The 17,463-nt window shown below is 41.8% G+C and overlaps 2 protein-coding genes across 4 annotated transcripts in view; one reads left to right on the forward strand and one right to left on the reverse strand.

Annotated features, from left to right (window-relative positions):
* LOC309874682 (ethanolaminephosphotransferase 1-like) overlaps window positions 1-16,249 on the forward strand; it is a 58,224-nt gene extending 41,975 nt beyond the window's left edge. Inside the window, exons 7-10 of the mRNA XM_082753112.1 lie at window positions 3,986-4,034; window positions 6,178-6,358; window positions 9,488-9,670; window positions 10,856-16,249. Coding sequence (XP_082609238.1) covers window positions 3,986-4,034; window positions 6,178-6,358; window positions 9,488-9,670; window positions 10,856-10,921 — 479 coding nt within the window. The 3' untranslated portion in view covers window positions 10,922-16,249. The remainder of the gene's footprint in view (window positions 1-3,985; window positions 4,035-6,177; window positions 6,359-9,487; window positions 9,671-10,855) is intronic.
* A 141-nt stretch (window positions 16,250-16,390) lies between these two features.
* Window positions 16,391-17,463, reverse strand: part of MAPRE2 (microtubule associated protein RP/EB family member 2) — a 56,027-nt gene continuing 54,954 nt past the window's right edge. For all 3 annotated transcript variants that reach the window (XM_082753113.1, XM_082753115.1, XM_082753114.1), the window contains one exon: window positions 16,391-16,958. In XM_082753113.1, coding sequence (XP_082609239.1) covers window positions 16,887-16,958 — 72 coding nt within the window. In that variant the 3' untranslated portion in view covers window positions 16,391-16,886. The remainder of the gene's footprint in view (window positions 16,959-17,463) is intronic.

A 17,463-nucleotide genomic window follows, 5' to 3' on the forward strand; every position in this document is an offset into this window, starting at 1 on the left:
TCCCATTTTGTTAAAGCAAGCATTGACTATGATGAATTATTAACCTAGAGAGTTATGGGATATTGAAGAATAAGAGAGGAGGGTGATGGTATTTAATTTCTAGGTTGAATGCACCTACAGCTGTTCAAGTGTTTTTACTGAGTTAAATTTCTGCAATATGTGAAGTCAAACATCTGTGCAGACCTCTTCACTGCCTCCAAAATGGGAGGAAGATACACTGCTCTGGGACTTGTGTTTTTGGGGAAGGGCAAGGGGAGTGCAAGGTACCCATTGGAAAGAATTTAGGATCAGAAAGGTGTGGTGAAGATAAATATAAGAAGATAAGCACTGCTCTTCATTTAAAGCAGCATAATTCAGTAAAAATAGTGTTTTCGTTGTCCTGGCTACCTACTTAGAATTGGTTTTTATTTAGCGTTGTTCAAAATCGTTGTAGTTTGGTGTGTTTAGGAACACATTCACCTGGGCTAGGTTCCTGGCTTTGCACAGGCCTCTTTTGTTGGCAAATGAAAGAGCATTTTCCAGGACTGGCAGCAGTGCTGGCAGTTCATTTCTTTGCAGGTTCAGCAGCCACACCAAGTAACTGCATCGGGCCATGGCATGATAGCCTTGCAGTCTGCTGGCCCTCAGTGGGTTTTAGGGCATGCTTTAGGATGCCCTCGTGTAACTTAATGTAATTACATTACTGCCAGTCTAGACTAACATCTCAGACAAATGTAGTACACTATCTATACATTACTACTATACATTAGCTTTTTTCCCTTTTTTTGTTAATTTGCTCAGAAATATAACACAACTAACATCTTACAGTTTTGGAATTGAGTTTGAAAGCACCAAATGAAATCTAAAGTTGTTACTAGAATTGGTGGGAATTACCTTTTTGGTACTTTTTATACACATATATACACATGTGCTCATATATCTATGTTCATAGATATATAAATCTACATACATATATATATACAAATTTGGAAAACAAGACATGTCTTTATTTCTGACATATCTGTAATCCTGAATTCCTTATTACATTGTTGTTATTGTTTTTTTTTTGTTGTTGTTTGTTTTGTTATGTTTTTTTTAATACAGACAAAATAATTCCTGATAAAGAGCTTTGTAAATGCTTATTTTTCTGAAAAGAGAGGCAAGATAGCTCAGGACTGAGCATAGGATTGTACCTAAATCCTAGGATTTGGGCTTGATGCCTTCAGCCTAGCGTGACCAAGAATTCCCTGTGTGTATCTGTGCCACCCATCTGTGCTTTAGTGTTTCTGCCCCGAGAGCAGAGCTGTTTTGTTACTGTTGGGCTTCAGGATTTAAATAAGCGAGGGAAAACATTAAATGTGAAATTAAACAGTACTGCAACAGCAGTGGTACTTCTGCTAAATACTTGTGGAGTTCTACTTTATATAGTGTGATTAAAAACTTCTAATGCACTAAGCTTGATTTTTTTAAATGAATTTAAAATTAAATAGGCCATAAAAAAAAAAAAAGAAAAAAAAAGAAAGAAAGAAAGAAAGAAGAAAAAACAAAACAAAACAAAAAAGCACCAACAGCATCCCTTGGGCAGTGCTAAGGTGGCTGAGTGCCAGAGGGACAGCCTGGTGGCTTTCCAGGCTGCACCTTTTGTTCCCTGGACCAGCAGGGAATGGCAGTGATGTGGAAGCAGCAGTTTAGCTCCCGGGCACAAAGAACTCCTTAATGCCAATTAAAAAGCGGACTTAATGAGTACCAAAAGCAGCCCCCGAGCCAGGCCTCCTTAGCTAAAAAAAAAAAAGATGGGGAAAGCAACATGTCGTAGGAAATGATGGAATTTTGAAAATCCCATAAGAAACAGGGGGAACACCCTTTGCCTTCCCTACCGCATCCTCAGCTCTCACTCTGTTAAAGGGAAGCTGCCTAAAAATACAGAGGAGTAACTGGTGTAACTGTCCCGTTCAGAAAGCGACTTTTAGCTAGCTTGTGGATTGTTTGTGGTCAGCGTGTTATTTCTAACTAAAATGGCACTTCATAAAAATAACAAATCGTTGGCAACCATTGGTCTTTGAATTCTATTTCTAGTTCCAGTCTCTATTTCTGTTCCTCTTGGTTGCTTTTCTCCTAACAAATCAAACTTCAGGATTGCAGCAGGAAATTTAGATTTAACCTCAAGAGTCAATGTTTTGTCTCATGTCTGCTCTAATGTGATGCAGATGTTGGAACTGCTGTACGTAACTCAAGATTTTATTGAACTAGCCCTCCCTGCCTAATCGAAAACATAGCTAACTGTAGTGCACATACAACACAAATAATTCTGAAGGCACTAAGCTTGTGAATTTTATAAATATATTTACAAAATACTTGGGCTGTTACTGCAGTTGTACAGCCTTCAGCTCCTTGATAGAGTTTCTGCAATGGTAAAGAAGCAGAGTTCTTTGTCTCATCTGGTTTAAGAAGCAACAACAAGTAAACACATGAAAAAGCAATACCTGAAATTATTTACAGGCTGGACATTGTTTTTTCCAATTCTTTGTTTCTTCCTCTTTAAACGATAATCAGAAAGGCTGGGGAAAGAGAATATTTATTGCATCCCTTTTACGTCTTTTGTTTTCCAGCACTCCTGATCTCCACTGTTCCTGCTCTTTTAGTCTGCCTTCTCTTGAGTTGCCACTCTGGCCATGCTGAAGGCTTAGATGTGTCTTTGCTGGGACTGAACATTAAACACTGACATTGCTTGAGACCCTATTAATCCATGTTGGCCCCAGTGCAAAGTAATGGGAAATAGTTCTTACCTGGGTCCATTCTTACTGCCTTTTAACTTGCCTTATTTCTAATAACCAGATAAAAGTTTGCTGCCCTGACTCTACACTGCATTTCTGAAATTTTTTAAAGGTAAAACCAGAAAGTTTACAATATTGGAGTGCTGTTCTCCCCCATAACAAAATATGAATTATGAATGTATTTAGTGCTCCCTCAGTAATCCGTATGCCTTATATTATAAAAGCCAGGCAGAAGTATACTACACAGAGCAATCGCCAAGCAGCAAACAGACCAGGTAAAGGCCCTTGATACACAGAAAGTGGGAAAACCCAAACCCAAACTGAAGAGCTCTGTAGGGAAACATGGGTGTCACAGAGTAAGGAGGGGTTGCATACATTCTGACCCACTTAGGCTGACTAATATTGTTGCTTTTTCTTAAACCTTGAATGCCCACTTTTAGCTGGAGTATTTCTTTGTCCCTCGGATGGACCAACACAGCGTGTGTGGGTGTTGCACAGCATATCCGTGGGTCTTCAGCCAGCTCCAGGGCTCTCGGCAGCAGCAATGCAGAGACACAGCGTTAACAAAGGGAAATCCCTCGTCCTTTGTCAGTTAAAGCTGAGCTCCAGAAAGGTCACAGCTGTATTAAAAAAAAAAAGACAAAAAAATCTCATCCAAACGATATCATGAAAATTAATTCATTTACAGCATTGTCTCAGCAAAGCAGCTCATTATTTTAATCTCAGTATATTGAACTGTAAACCTATTATTTCCCCACTAATGTGGGCAGCACTGTTGGAGGTTAATTGTCCTTATATATTCCACTGGAAAGCTTTTGGTGTCAGACTCGTCTCTTTCTACATGAACAGAGAGCAGCTCATGCAAAATGGGGCCGTGATCTTTCTTAGGTCCAGCAGAGGAACCTGTATTACAAATAACTGATCCTACCGACTCATTACATCGTCATTTTTAAAAATCTTCCAGCTATTGTCACTCACTACACAAGAAAATCTGCATCAGCAGCTACTTCTAGCAGCTAACTCTTGGAAAAATAAGGAAGGCTGTATTATTGAGTAAAGCCTCCAAATGGAGTTTGCATCCTGTGAGAAGTACTGGGATACTGAGTCAGTTCTAAAATGGCTCACTAGCTCTGCTATCATACGAGAGACTGTGAGGTTGTCAATGTAGAATGACTGTAAATCATAGCATATGAATCCTCTTCTTTTTTTTTTTTTTTTTCTTTTCCTTCCAGGCTTCAGTTTACTTCTTTCATTTCCACAAACACTATACAACATTCACAGGTAAGTGAATTAATATTATATAAGTACTACCCCTCCCATTTAATTCTCTGCATGCAATTGTTTTCTTACATGAGAAATAAATGTAATCTTTCAGCCAGATGCTGTCCTGAATATGTGCTGTATTGGTTTTTTTTTTCTTTCTTTCTTTCTTTTTTTCTTCTGGTCAGCTTTCAGCAGCTGACTGGTTTCTATTCCATGTCTGTAACTCCTCTGATTTTTCTTTCCCTTGCCATTCTCCGGACAGTCTCCCACTTTTCCTGGATGCTAAACTGATGAAAGCCCTCCAGTTATAAACACTGTGTTTTATTTGCAGCCAAATGTGATTTGTAACTTTTACCTGCTCTAGGTAACATTCTGTAGCCGATCATTCCCACTCCATAAAGGAGTTTATTGTCTTTCAGATCCTCCTGTAAAACTCCTCTCTGTCTGAAGGCTGCAGATAATTGCCATCAGATATGGGCTAGGCACGTGGCAAGCTGTGATTACATCCAAGAGTTGGCTTGCTGCACCTAGAAATTTTATACACAGCTCAGTTATACTCTGATGGCCTATTTTTATTAACGCTCTCTGCCTTCCTCTAGTATTTGGTAGCTCGTTTCCCTCATCTGTCACATCAGGTCTCTCAGATACTATGTTTCTTGGAGGAGGGACTGTCACTCCCTGTCTTCAGGAATTAGCAGGAATGAATATTAGCATTTAAATTTTGGAGAGACTCTAAGATGATAATGCATAGTTCCTACGGAGCCCTTTTCATGTCGCCCTATAGCCCTAGGGAAGGCGATGGGGGGCAGGAAGGGTTGAGGACCTGCAGAAGGGCTGGGCTCTGGGGCAGGTTGCTTGGGGCAGCTCTGGAATGGGGCTAGGGGCAGTGGAGCAGGGGACTTTGCTTCAGGGAGGACTGGGAGAAGGCAGACAGCATGTCAAGCCCTGGCAGCAGCAGCAGCATTTACCCTGATGAACATCGAGTTTTTGTTCTCTTTCCTCTCATTTCGAGACTTTTGTTTAGCATTTGCCATCTCATGTCATTATCTGACATAGGTCTTCTGGTGGGATTTATTGTTCCCCTGAACAGCAGAGCACAGTAATTCTAAACATCCAGTCAGGGTTGCTTGAAGAATCCATACACGAGCTATGTGATGATGAGGGATTTGAGTTTTCCAATAATCTTCTTTCTTTCTTCATCCTGCTGCCTGTGCTCAGTTGTTATTTTATCAGAAGAATGCTCTTTTTCGGAATGAGAAAAATATTTACTGGATTTTTGTCTAGCTGCTTTTATAAACACAAATATTCAGAGATTTTAAACAGGATATTTTGCAGTACACTTCAAACACAGAATCATTCGTCTGAAATGTATAGATGAAGAAATGGTTTAATGTTAGTGAACTTTTAGTACATCAAACCTCCTACTGCTTTTATAACTTCTGAGTTTTGCTCGAATGAGTAAGCAAGAAAGATGCAAAAGTTATTGATGTTACACTTATCTTTTTTCTATCTGACAGAAAATACACTCCTTTACTACCGATAATACTGTTATCTCTAAGAGGAAACTTAAAATGTCCAAGAGAACACAATTCATAATTAATTTTCCATTTCTTTAATTAGTAAAAAAAAAAAAAAAAAGTGTCTCCCTGTCTCTCTACCTTTAGGTTGCACTTTGCCAATGATGCAGGATTGTCTAGCAGCACCTTAGCTTGACCAAGACAACAGCAATTCCTGCCAGCCATGTTCATGGCTGTGTTGCCACTTAAAACGTGGGGCATATCAGCTGAAGTCATTACATGTCTCACATTAGAAGGTTCATCATCTAAAAATGTATGTTTTGACTTCACAACACATCTGCATGCTGTGCATGTGGACGACAGCTATGGTACTAGAGCTAGTGGTCTGCTGCCAGACAGTGATTAGGGAGGGGAGCTGAACAGAAGCTGTGCATACAAAGCAGTATAATTTTAGCCCAGAAATCAGTGTTTGTTGGGTATCCTACAATTTTTCTTAAAAAGCCCTGGTACCTAACACATTTGCACAGGTAGTTGTGCTGCAAGATGAATTCCTGGGCTGAGTTCAGGCTAGAGTTTGAAGTTACTGTGTGGAAATAGAATGGATAAATTTTCTCACTCCATAAAATCATTGTATTTATTTACAGAGCACATCTAAAGAAAACACTGAAGAATGGTTCTTTGTATGAAGGACTCCTACCTCTTGTGTCACCTCTGTTGCTATTCGTTCTTCTTACAGTCTGGGTGGTTTTATCTCCAGGCAACATATTAGCAAAGCAACCAAGATTGTTTTTATGGATGGTTGGGGTTACTTTCTCAAATGTTATTGTAAGTATGTTTGTGGTGGTGGTATTATTTAGAGACAGCTTTGTGTCAGCGAGACTTCTATTTTTACATAAATAAACAGAAGGGAACAGAAACTGTAGTTAAAATTCAGCAGGATCGCCTACACCACTCCTTTACCTCTGTGTTACGCTCTCTCTTACAAAAATACATCACAGCAGTTGTCTGGGCTGGGGACGCTTACAGTGCTGCAGTACTTATTCTACTACAGCAGAACATTTTAATGATTTTTTTTTTTTTTTTTTTTTTTTTTGCCCCAAGGCTTTATGAATAACCCTGGGAAGGCTTCCCTTCCAGAAATCTAACAGATATGCACTGCATATAGGCAGAAATGTAAAATGAAGCTCAATGCAGGCACAGACTTACCAGCTAGAGCCGGGGGTGGCTGTAGCCTTCGCCTCCTGCTTTTCCCATTAACATGGCACACGCAGTCCTGTATCCTGCACGTCAGCTGATCCCACATCTCCCCCTCACCGTTCAGAATAAGGCCATGCCACCCACATCCTTTTTTAAGGGAAGATGTGAAGTGATGCAGGAGCACAGTGATGGCTCTCTGCCCAAGGGTTGCCTTCTCCTACACCACATGAACACCGTTTCCAGTTTTGCCCCTTGTAATGCCAATGGGGTGACATCAACCTTGGTGAACAGCATGGGCAGCCAGGCAGTAATGCTGACCATTGCAGGAAATACAGGGCTTTCTTCTTTGCAGGAGGCCTTGTGCTTCTTTTCTTGCCAGGAGAGTAGCAAGTGAGCAGCAGCTAAGTAGAAAGGTGTTCCTCTGGTTGATGCTAAGGGACCCTAAAGGACAGTGACTGCTGGCATTTTAGGAAGGCAGTCTCCATCACCATCCAAAATCATTATCATTGAGCAACACTGCATCCAATGTAAAAGGTGGAAGTCTTGAAATGTCTTGCATTGTGAGAGAGAGCTTGGAAAATGCAGGAATTATTAAAAGAGAAAGCAGAACCCCTCCAGAAACATATTAAGGAATGAAAAAAATAATTGTGATACTTGCTACATGTATTCTATAAATACATGTTTCTGAGGGTCGCAAATCGAACAATTCCATCTTAAGGACTTAATATGACAGAAGCTCATAGAAACATAGAAGAAAAATAGTAAGGCAAACCAGAAGTTTCTCAGTAGACTGCATTTTCTAAGGCATTGAGTGTAGCGCACGTACTTAAAGGCCTTGGTTTTAGTTTTCCAAAAAACATCCACTGCAGTACGAGAGGCTTACATGAATTAAAAATGCCTGCATGTTAGCTGAAATGTAAGCACTTTAAAAGCGAGCATTAAAAATATATGTGTGTTAGCTGTAGTTTATCACGTTTTAAAAGTGACAAACAAGCCCGCCTTTCCTGTCGCCCCCTCTGGTACCTCCAGCAGCAGAGGGACGGCTGTCAGAGCCATGCTCCCAGCTCTGTCACAGCCTGACGTTCTGGGTTTTCATTATCTGGCCTGCAGACCACGGACTGCAGCCCCTGTCTCTCTACTCGATGTTATCCCAAACTCCTTGTGCCTTTGGCAACGTGCTCCGTTGCCCCGCTGACCTTTTGGATAAAGGCCTGGCCATGGACCCGGCCTTGCAGCTGCATGAAGTCAGGACGTGTGGGGACGGTGGTGGCCTCCCATTTGTGGGCAGAAGGAAGGGCCTCCAGCCTGTCCTGAGAGATGGGACATTTCCAACATTTTTGGTTAAACTGAGGAAAAAAGGCCTAAAAAGGGAAGACACTTGTCCTTGTCTTTCCTGCAAAGCCCTCAGAGGCGAGTGTCCTCACTTGAGTGAAGGATTCAGGCCCCACAGAGGGGACCTTTAGCTGTGACCACAGTGTCAGTGCAGCAGCTGAGGTGGTGGTCCCCTGATGGCTGCCTCAGGAGATGCTTTGTGAGGAACCTCCTGGGGAGATCATAAAAGATGCTCAGGACCCACCTAGGGGTATACACCACAGAGATTTAAATCCAGCAGGGCCAGGGTAGTGCAGCAAGGTGGAGGCAAGGGGGATTGGAAAGCAATCTCTGATACCCTCTGGAACAATTTGCAAGGACTTACAGAATTGGTGCTATTCAAAAAATTCATTGTCAATATCCAATAATTCAAAGTAAGCAAATAAATTTACATATGTAGGAAAGCCAGTATTTTCATTAGATTTCAGTCAGACTGCTATTCCTGCTGTTACAGGATTTCAAGCACTGTACAGGGAATGATTTTTTTTTCATTTTTTTTCCCCACTGTTTTCAGGATGCATAAAATTTGTGACCACATTCAAATATTGAATGAAACTTAAATAGATAAAAATTTCCTAAATTCCTCCCCCTCTTTTTTTTTTTTTTTTTTTCCTGAAGAGAATGTGTATGAGAAAAATGGCTTAAGGAGTCTAAAACAGGTAAAAGCCTTGAATGCCTTACTGTATAAATCTGAACTTAGCTGAGTTCATCTCATGACTTTTCAAGATCTCAGTAAAATTAAGCTAATTGTTTTCCGTTGAGTCATGCATCGTATATTCATTTTTTTTTCTGCCATTCTGAGTGGGATCCCTTTCCTGGGGCCCCAGCTCCATCTCCAGAGAGCTCATCTCCATAATCGAGCCAGGGAAATGGTGCTGCCCAGGTGGGTGTTTTAGTATACAGAGTAGTGCTAGGAAAGAAAAACAGGATTTGAAAGAGACATACATTGCTTTCTCTCCCTTACATACCACAAACCAGAATATATTCCTGCCATGCCATGTGATTAGAATACCACTGTGCTCTCCTAGTGACTAAGTGGTGGCAATTTGATTTGGGATTACAACTTTACGAGGCTGTGTGAAAGCACAGTGTCAAACAAACTGCCCTTTCGCAAAGCCGGGCTTCAGCTCATAAAGTGCAGCATGTCAAAACACTGTCTCCCTAAAAGAAGTGTGTATTTTAAATTACTTGCAATAAAGTCCTTTAAGAGTCACGGACAATGAGGCACAAAGTTTGTCATCGATAGTAGTAGAAACAGGCTCCATTTTGAAGTCTAGCCTGTTTTTTTCCCCCGTCAAAAGCAACCCACAGAGAAAATGGATGCAGGCTGTCTAGGAACACACTGACCGTCCTCTGCTTCTCACCTGGCCACCTCTGTTCCCACAGTGCAAAGTCATCGTCTGCCAGATGAGCAGCACCCGGCCCGAGCTGCTCCACTGGTTCCTGTTCCCCTTGGCGCTGGTGGTCTACGCAGCCATCTCGGGGCTGCTGGGCTGGGCAGAAGAAGTGGTGCTGGCCATGTTCACCGCGCTGGTCACGGCGGCTCATGTGCACTACGGCATCTGCGTGGTAAGAGGGCAGCTCCGAAACGGCTGGGCAAGAGCTGCATGGGGCATGGCGCTGATATAGGGCCTGGGGATGGTGTCTGTGCTCTCAGGCTGGTGCCCTGTCCAGGAGTCTGAATCTTAAGTTACAGGTTTCTCGTGTTTTATTTAGTCTAAGGTTAAAAAAAATAAAAATAACATCAGTTTGCTGCTGGCAGTGCCTTTTTGTGCATGCAGCGGCCTCAGTGATGAATAATTCCTATGAAATGACTGGTATTGGCTTTAAAACTATCACAGTCATAATATTTATGGACAGGTTTACCTAACAGCTGATCCGTCTGGCACGAATGCCCTCACCCCTTTGCCCTTTCTTCTCCTGAGGTTACTTGAGTGAAAAAAACAGGAAGGTAAAATGCAAAGTAAAATGCATAAAATTCCTACAGTAAGGTGGCTAACTCTGCTTTCAATCTGCAGGCAAAACAACTGTCCACACTTCTCATCTTTTCATGGCCTTCTATTTAGCATCTCTCAAGCTGGAGACACAAACGGTTTTCCAGTTCATTCAGTCTTACTCACACATTTTTATGTCTGTTAGATATCAGTTTTGTCATTTATTATCCTCTGAATTACTGCTTAAATTCATTTTTCCCCAGCTAATGCCTTTTTTTTTTTTTCCAAAAAGCATTGTCAAATAATCCTTAGGAAAGTGTCTTAATGGGGGCTTACGTTCAAATAAAACATCTTGCATGGCAAAGACCTCATTTCACAGGGATTTGCTCAGCATTCCTTTATTTAAGATAGCTGTTGGGATGCGAGGATTTTTCCTCCTGCCTTTGCAGGAGGCCTTTTGTCAGCAGACGTTGCCAGTGTAGTGGACTTCACCCAAGCACCACCAGGGGCCAGTCAGTGGAGATCATAATGGGATCACCTGGTCAAAATCCACTATTGAATGAGTGGGCCCAGCTCCATCATGATTTATGAGGGTTGTGGATCTGGCCTGTAGTAATTTAACTTCCCATCGGTGTGCTGCAAGAGGAGTGCCACGATCACAGCTCTCATGCTTGGATACTTGTAGGTCCCCACATGCTCCTAGGGCCCCAAGTACACCAGGGCGGCGGCTGGGTCCTCACCAGTGTGACTGGGAGAAGAGAGATGGGGAGCTGTGAAGCTTGTACAGGGCTGTTTGCTAATCTCTGTGATTTATCTTTAGGGGAGGCAGCTGAGCGAACACTTCAACATTTACATCTTTTCCCTGAAGAAACGCGTCCAAGAATGAACACCTGCACTACGGTCAGACTGTAACACTTGACATGGAGATTTCCAGCTCTTTTGATGTGATAAATAGTGGAATTAATCTGATTAAAATAACCAAAGAATAGAATAGTCCAGATACTCGAACAACTGCGAAAACGAGCTATGCAGCAAGATGCTTCATCTCAGAGGAAAATTCCTGTCCAGCAGAGACGTGTTTACCAAGTTGTGCTGCTGCTAATATTTATTCTCTTTCCTAATGCCATGTCACTTTCTCTGAAGCTTTCGTCTTCCTCCTCCTTGCCACTGTGCCCAAAGCCCTTGATAAAGCTGTGCTGGGTTATGTGGGATCCTTGGTGTTTTATAACCAGAACTGGCTTTGCCCAGACTCTTCACCACTGAGACCCCGGCAATGCAAACCCACCCACCACATCCTTCCCACTCAGACATCTGTGCCTGCTGCAGTTTCCATATTCATTTTCTCACAACTCATTTCTTCCATGCAGTCTCCTGAAGGGCTTATGCACATTCAGTCTTTTCTTCACCTCAGACAAATGTGTGAAGAGAATGAGATCAGAAAGCTATGGGCACACTGAAGTATTTTTGAAATGCAGGATCCCTACCCCCCAGCATTAAGATGAAACTCAGCTGACCTGTATCCGTCCAAAATGCAGGCTCCATACCAGAGGCGCTTGCTTTTATACTTATTTTCTCTTTTTTCTATTTCTTTTATACTTATTTTCTATTATTTTATATTCAAGCACATTGTTGATATTTAAGTAGCAACAAGCAATATGCCCTACAAAGGTAACCAGCTGAGAATAAATTTGGCCAACAAATGCTTGAATATGCTCATATTTCACTGCAAAGCACACAGCTTTCTAAACCATGAAACGAGCAGTGAAAAATGAGCCAGCCATGCACATTCTAAATATTTTTGAACCTTGTCTATCAGTGCAAAATGCTAAGCAAACAATTATTTGCCTGTGTTCTTGAAACAAATTTTTGTGGTTTCAGATAATGACAAAAAAACAACAAACAAAAAAACCCAACCAAATCAAACAAGAGCTTTTTTTTTGACATTACACATTTGCATGCAGATGTAAACTGCTCTCTCCATCTATAATATATGTGGGCTTTCTGTGTGCCTTGGAGGAAGAACGAGGAATTTGAGTTTCATCCCTTTTCATATGCTGCCCTAGCCAAAGGGACTTTGTGGCCTTGAAGCACTAATGAAACAATCTGTCCGCTTTCCCCAAGGTAAGCATTTTATTGCATTTCTTGCACAGGGGGGTGAGATTGACTGACTGGCATGTTTATTAAACTGTTAAGTATCTCACTTGCCAGAAGCAGGGCAGAAACATAGGTGTTGAGCCACTAAACTTCAGGTTCACCATTTTCAATTTGTAGACCTTTTTTTTTTTTTTTTTTTTTTTTTTTTTTTTGCTTTATCACTGGCCTGATGACGTTTTCCCCAGTTAACATCCTTGTACATCAGTAAGAGCACTACAGTTTTTGGATGACCACCGACTAGTCGTATCTTCCACCTGTATATTATGTGAACAGCCTCAGATTAAGGTAGCCTGTCACAGTAGTTGGCCTACCACGATGTTGGTAGGGCAGACTTCCCCCAGCAGCGGCTCCGAGTCTGAGGCAGGCCTGCACCAAGCAATCTCACCGCTTGCTGAAGTATTAATTCAGATAGAAGATACACTGGTATAAAACTCTGACCTACTTCAATATTTTTAACCTGTCCATCAAAAGCATCTGGAGGAAGTCCTGACAAGAAAAGAATAAGAAAACAACAAACAAGAATACCTCTGGCTTGCAAGTGGTTGTACTGGAGGAACTCCGCGGACAGGCTTTCCTTTTCCTTCTATTTTGCACTTACTTATAAAAGCAGTTGGAAATAAGGGGCACAAAAGCTGCACAATTTGATACACTGTAATGGAGTATTTTGAAATACTGCATTAAATGAAATTATAAAACTTGAACTGCCATAAGCTGCCTGCACTCGTACCTTTCTACAGTGTCTATAGCATCACTTCAAAAGGAAATTAAGCTCCGGACAGCTTTTTTGTATTCCACGTGAAGACATGGCAAACTTTTTTTTCCTTTTGAAAGTAACTTGTCACTACAATCTCTATAAAGACAAGTATAAACAGATAATGTAATGCACTGTGTACATATCGAATTGTTAGCCACCTCAGATGGTAACTGGTTCAATGAAAGGGAATAAAAACACTTTGTTCATATGGCAGTATGGTCAGATTTATTTTGCAGTCAGATAACGGTATGAAGATGACCAGAGCTTGGTTTAAGAACAATTTTTTATGGCCAAAAAATTAAGTCAGCGAGTTTTCTTTTGAACTATTTGAACTGGAAAACGCATTACTTCCTTTTTGCGCTGTGGAGTATTCACATGAGCCCAAAGACACACCTCCCCCACGTCTTATGAAAAGCAATACAACTAGCTCTGCTCACACAGGTTTGGGTGCCCAGGTTGGAAATTGGCTCCTCAGGTCCCTGCTTCACCTACCCCCATATCAGAAACGTTCCCAAAGTGGGGCCCTGGGGTACCTGGAGGTATTGGGAGGAGCTGGTCTGACCTCACAGTGGTGGCACGCAACCAGGTGGCTTCAACCTGTGGCAGAAAGATCTAAAACAGGTGGCTTTTAGGCACTGCAAGAAAGATTCATCCCTGAATCCCTTACAAAAGTCCACTGGGTGCTTCAGTGCCTTTGCTGTTGTGCTCTTTTCACCTCCCAGCTCCCTTCAGCTTTGCTTTTGATGTACCCAAACTAAGTGATGCTACAGGAGATTTAGTACTCTGAAATTGGAAAGCATTTGCCATAAAAAAAAGAATGTTCTGTTTCCATGTACATATATACATACATGCACCTTTTTTTTTTTTTTTTTGTAGAAAGTGATACAGTTTCTGGGCTCTTGGGGAAAGAAGTAGACACTACCTGCACACACTGGGATAAGTGAACTTATTTTTTTAAAGCAGCTGTCTTTTTCTTCCTGCTCCCATATGCACTCAATAACAAAGCAATTAAATATATGTATTTTAAACAGAAAGGTATTGTTTTAGAATGTTTTGAAGTCTCTAGAGCTAGACAGATTTTAACATATATTTTTTTATTAAATATGTAAAAAGATAAACGCAAGTCAAGTTATTCACATATTCAGACAAAAATCTACTCTACCATGCGACAATTTGTGGATAATGTAAAATGACTGATACATCTGGATAAGACTTTTTGTATCTATTATGTCATTACTTATCTATTTATAATTAACAATACATATGTTTACATTCCTTTCAGTTTACATTTAATATATAACCAAAGCTTTATGGTGTGCTATTTAGTAAAGGTAATTACAAATGCATATCAAAACCATAACGGAATAATGGGTTACTCGCAGGGGGTGGGAGGAGGACAACTCTTTCCCCTTTCAGAGCATCGCTGTCCCCTCAGCACAGCCACATTTCTAGTGCCCAAGAGGTAATTTACTGCCCTGGCTCCCTGCATCAGTCACTTCCTCCTTGACACAAGCAGCGAGACCACTACACTCCTCAGATCAAAAAAAGGATATAGAGAACATAAGGAAACGAAGTTCAGCTTTTGTTGTTGTTGTTCCTTAAATGTGCTTCAAAGAGAAATGTTCAGAGGCGCCACAGCCTGACTATGAACCCCTGGGAGCTCAACAACCCAACTGTTTGCACCTTCAGAGAAGCATTTTCTCTTGAAGTGCTCTCCCTGCACCTGCTCGAATATTAGCAGAAGGACAAACTGCAGTCATCAGAGACTGCTGATGATGATTAGGTTTGTAGCCTGATCCCAAACTCCTTGCCCCATCAGAAATCCCCTATAAAGGACGTTCTGGAGACTGGAAAAAAAATTAGTGACTGCTCTTCAGTTCAACAGCATTATGAAGAACTACCGTTTATTACAATGACAATTGTAATAAGTACACAGGTTCTAATAAACACAAATACAATGAAAATGACAATTCCCCCATCTGTGGTGATTCTTGGAAATACTTAGTTTGGAAAATACACATTTTTATAAACCAGATCTTATTTGTAACCAATCAAAATCAGAAAGGAAAGTGCTGGCCTGCAGGTTGCAGTACTTTTGCTATTATCAGGTAAGCTGTGAGGTCAATGCTGGAGGCAGGGCCAGAAGATCTTCAACCCAGAGGGTCTAGAAACTCTACGGGCGCAGGGAGCAATCAAGGAGATAGAAATACCTGTTCTAATGTTTTAACAGTATTTTATATATCGCCTGCGGTGCAACACAACAGCAGCGTTCTCACATTTAACTAAGAGCCACTTAGCTGCAAAAGATTTCTTAGGAACAGAAAACTGCATGTGTGCGCGCGTGTTGGTGGGCTGATTAATTAAAAACCTCTCTATGGAAGCATCAGCTGGGAGCTCATGCTCTAGGAGTGCATGAAGACCTAAGAAGGTTTAGCTGTTCAATGGGTTTTTGATTTTTTTTCAGTGACTGCAGACTGGGTTGGGACTTCCATGTACCTGCTTGATCAGAGGAACAATCCAGAATTACGGAAAGTCAAGTGAGAGACCAAGAATACCAAGCATAAAATATTCAGAGAGACTAGGATGCACAGTTTCACGATAAAAACAAGGAATGCTTTATACACTTCAAGATACCTGTTTATAAAATACCATCATTTAGAACAGGGCGGTGGGGACCGTTCTGGAAAGGAGCACTCTCACTGCGGGCGCCTCCAGGGTGGATGTGCTGCTGCACCACGCCAGCCTCGCTGCGGGAAGGTCAGCCAAGCGCAGAGCTGGCTCTCTTCCCCTTGGTCAGCGGGTCTGATGCATGCACTGTCTCCAAGGAGGACGTCTCGCTGCCTCTCCACACTTCAGAAGCGGCCTCAACACCCACGAGGTGTCCCCCACCCACTTACAGGGAGTTCTGGGGTTTTCAGGGCTAGTTCTGTGGCTGGGTTTCCCCCATAGCTTGCACTAGTGAGGAAGCTTTGCGTCTTCCAGACTTGCAGCAGAGGGGGGAGGATAGCAAAAAGAAATGTCTGGCCTACTTTGTCCTCTTCTGAGGGGTGGGAAGCCAAGCATGACAGCAGAGATCGTGTCCTGCAGCTACACTTGTGTCAAGGAGATTCCTCTCCTGCATCAGCACTGAGCCCTCTGCAGGCAGAGCTGAAGCTGGAGGCTGGGACAGGACTCCTCGGGAAGGAAGAAAAGCTGGGAAATGTCTATTGACTAGTCAGGAAACTGGGAGGGTTTTCAAAAAACGGAAGTGGATGTCTGTCCTCCAGAAATAAGTCAAAAAACATACCATGCAGCTTTCTAACAAGCTTTCTAAACACAAGGTTTTAAATCTCTCCTAGTGAAACAGATGCTATGCCTTCCATTTCGTGAAGGCGGGAAAGGAATAAACGTGAGCAACACGAGCATTTTCCTCCACAACACACCTCATCGTTATGGCTTGAGCACGACTTCCACTGTATCCCTTTATTCCAATTGACCGAATTTACGCCCCGAGGCAGATGTACTAGGAAACGCCAAAGCACCACAAAGTGAGAGACACAGCTAGTGGTACGGTACTTCTTGCCACACAAAATGCCAATATAAATATGTTAGAACAAGTTACAAGTGTATCATACTTAAGACAAAAAGAAAAAAAAATAAATATATATATTTTCTTAAAAGAGCAGAACAAATCTCAAGCAGCCAAGTGGTGAAGTTGCAGTGATGTACAGTAGGTGATGTAGCCCTACAACCTCTTGGGAAGATACACTGAAAGAAGACTTCTGCAAATGCATCTTGGCAAAGTATGGGTACAGAATGCAGTGGTTGGCTGGCACTCACTATGGTACATAAATGTTAATGGCAGACTGGGAGTGAACTGATTTCAAGTTTGAGGCCACACATGTTCCATTCTCCAGAAGAAAGTTCTCACACAAAATGAAAATTGTCAGAGACGCTGGGTGAGTCAGTACTCCTCCTGCTGCTGGGGCTGGTCATGGACTTGCTCTTCACCTTCATGCTCTTCTGTGTGGCCCTCCTGCAGGCAGAAAAAGACCCCACAACATCCTTCAGCAGACAGCATTCCTCACGTAACATCACCCCACCATGCTCCCTCTGGCCTCAAGTTCAACTTTTAACTTTCATTCAAATGAGAAGACATCAACACAGAACAGTGAATAACTCAAGTTTGCCACTGATTTGACACCCTCATATTCTGTCTCCATTTCCCTGTCTGCATCCAATGTCTGTTTGGCCTTTCACAAGGCTATATGAGTTAGATTGCTTAATATTAAGCTATGTGCTTCAAATATTAAGACAAAGTTGAGATTCAGAGTTTGTTTTGCTTTTTAAATCTCTCTGCTGCAATGAAAACTGGCATAAAATAAATGCTAACTCTCAGGTAACATAAATCAGAGCTGTTGTACGAATGAATCTCTCAGTAGCTCTTTTGCATAATTTTTTATTTAACGAGTTTTAAGGCTATGAGAAGTCTGTTTACTGCAATTTGTTGCTGCAGCCTATGGGGTGTGGGCACAGTTAAA

This window comes from Aythya marila (genome assembly GCF_965140915.1).
Source record: "Aythya marila genome assembly, chromosome: 2".
Taxonomy (NCBI): Eukaryota; Metazoa; Chordata; class Aves; order Anseriformes; family Anatidae; genus Aythya; species Aythya marila.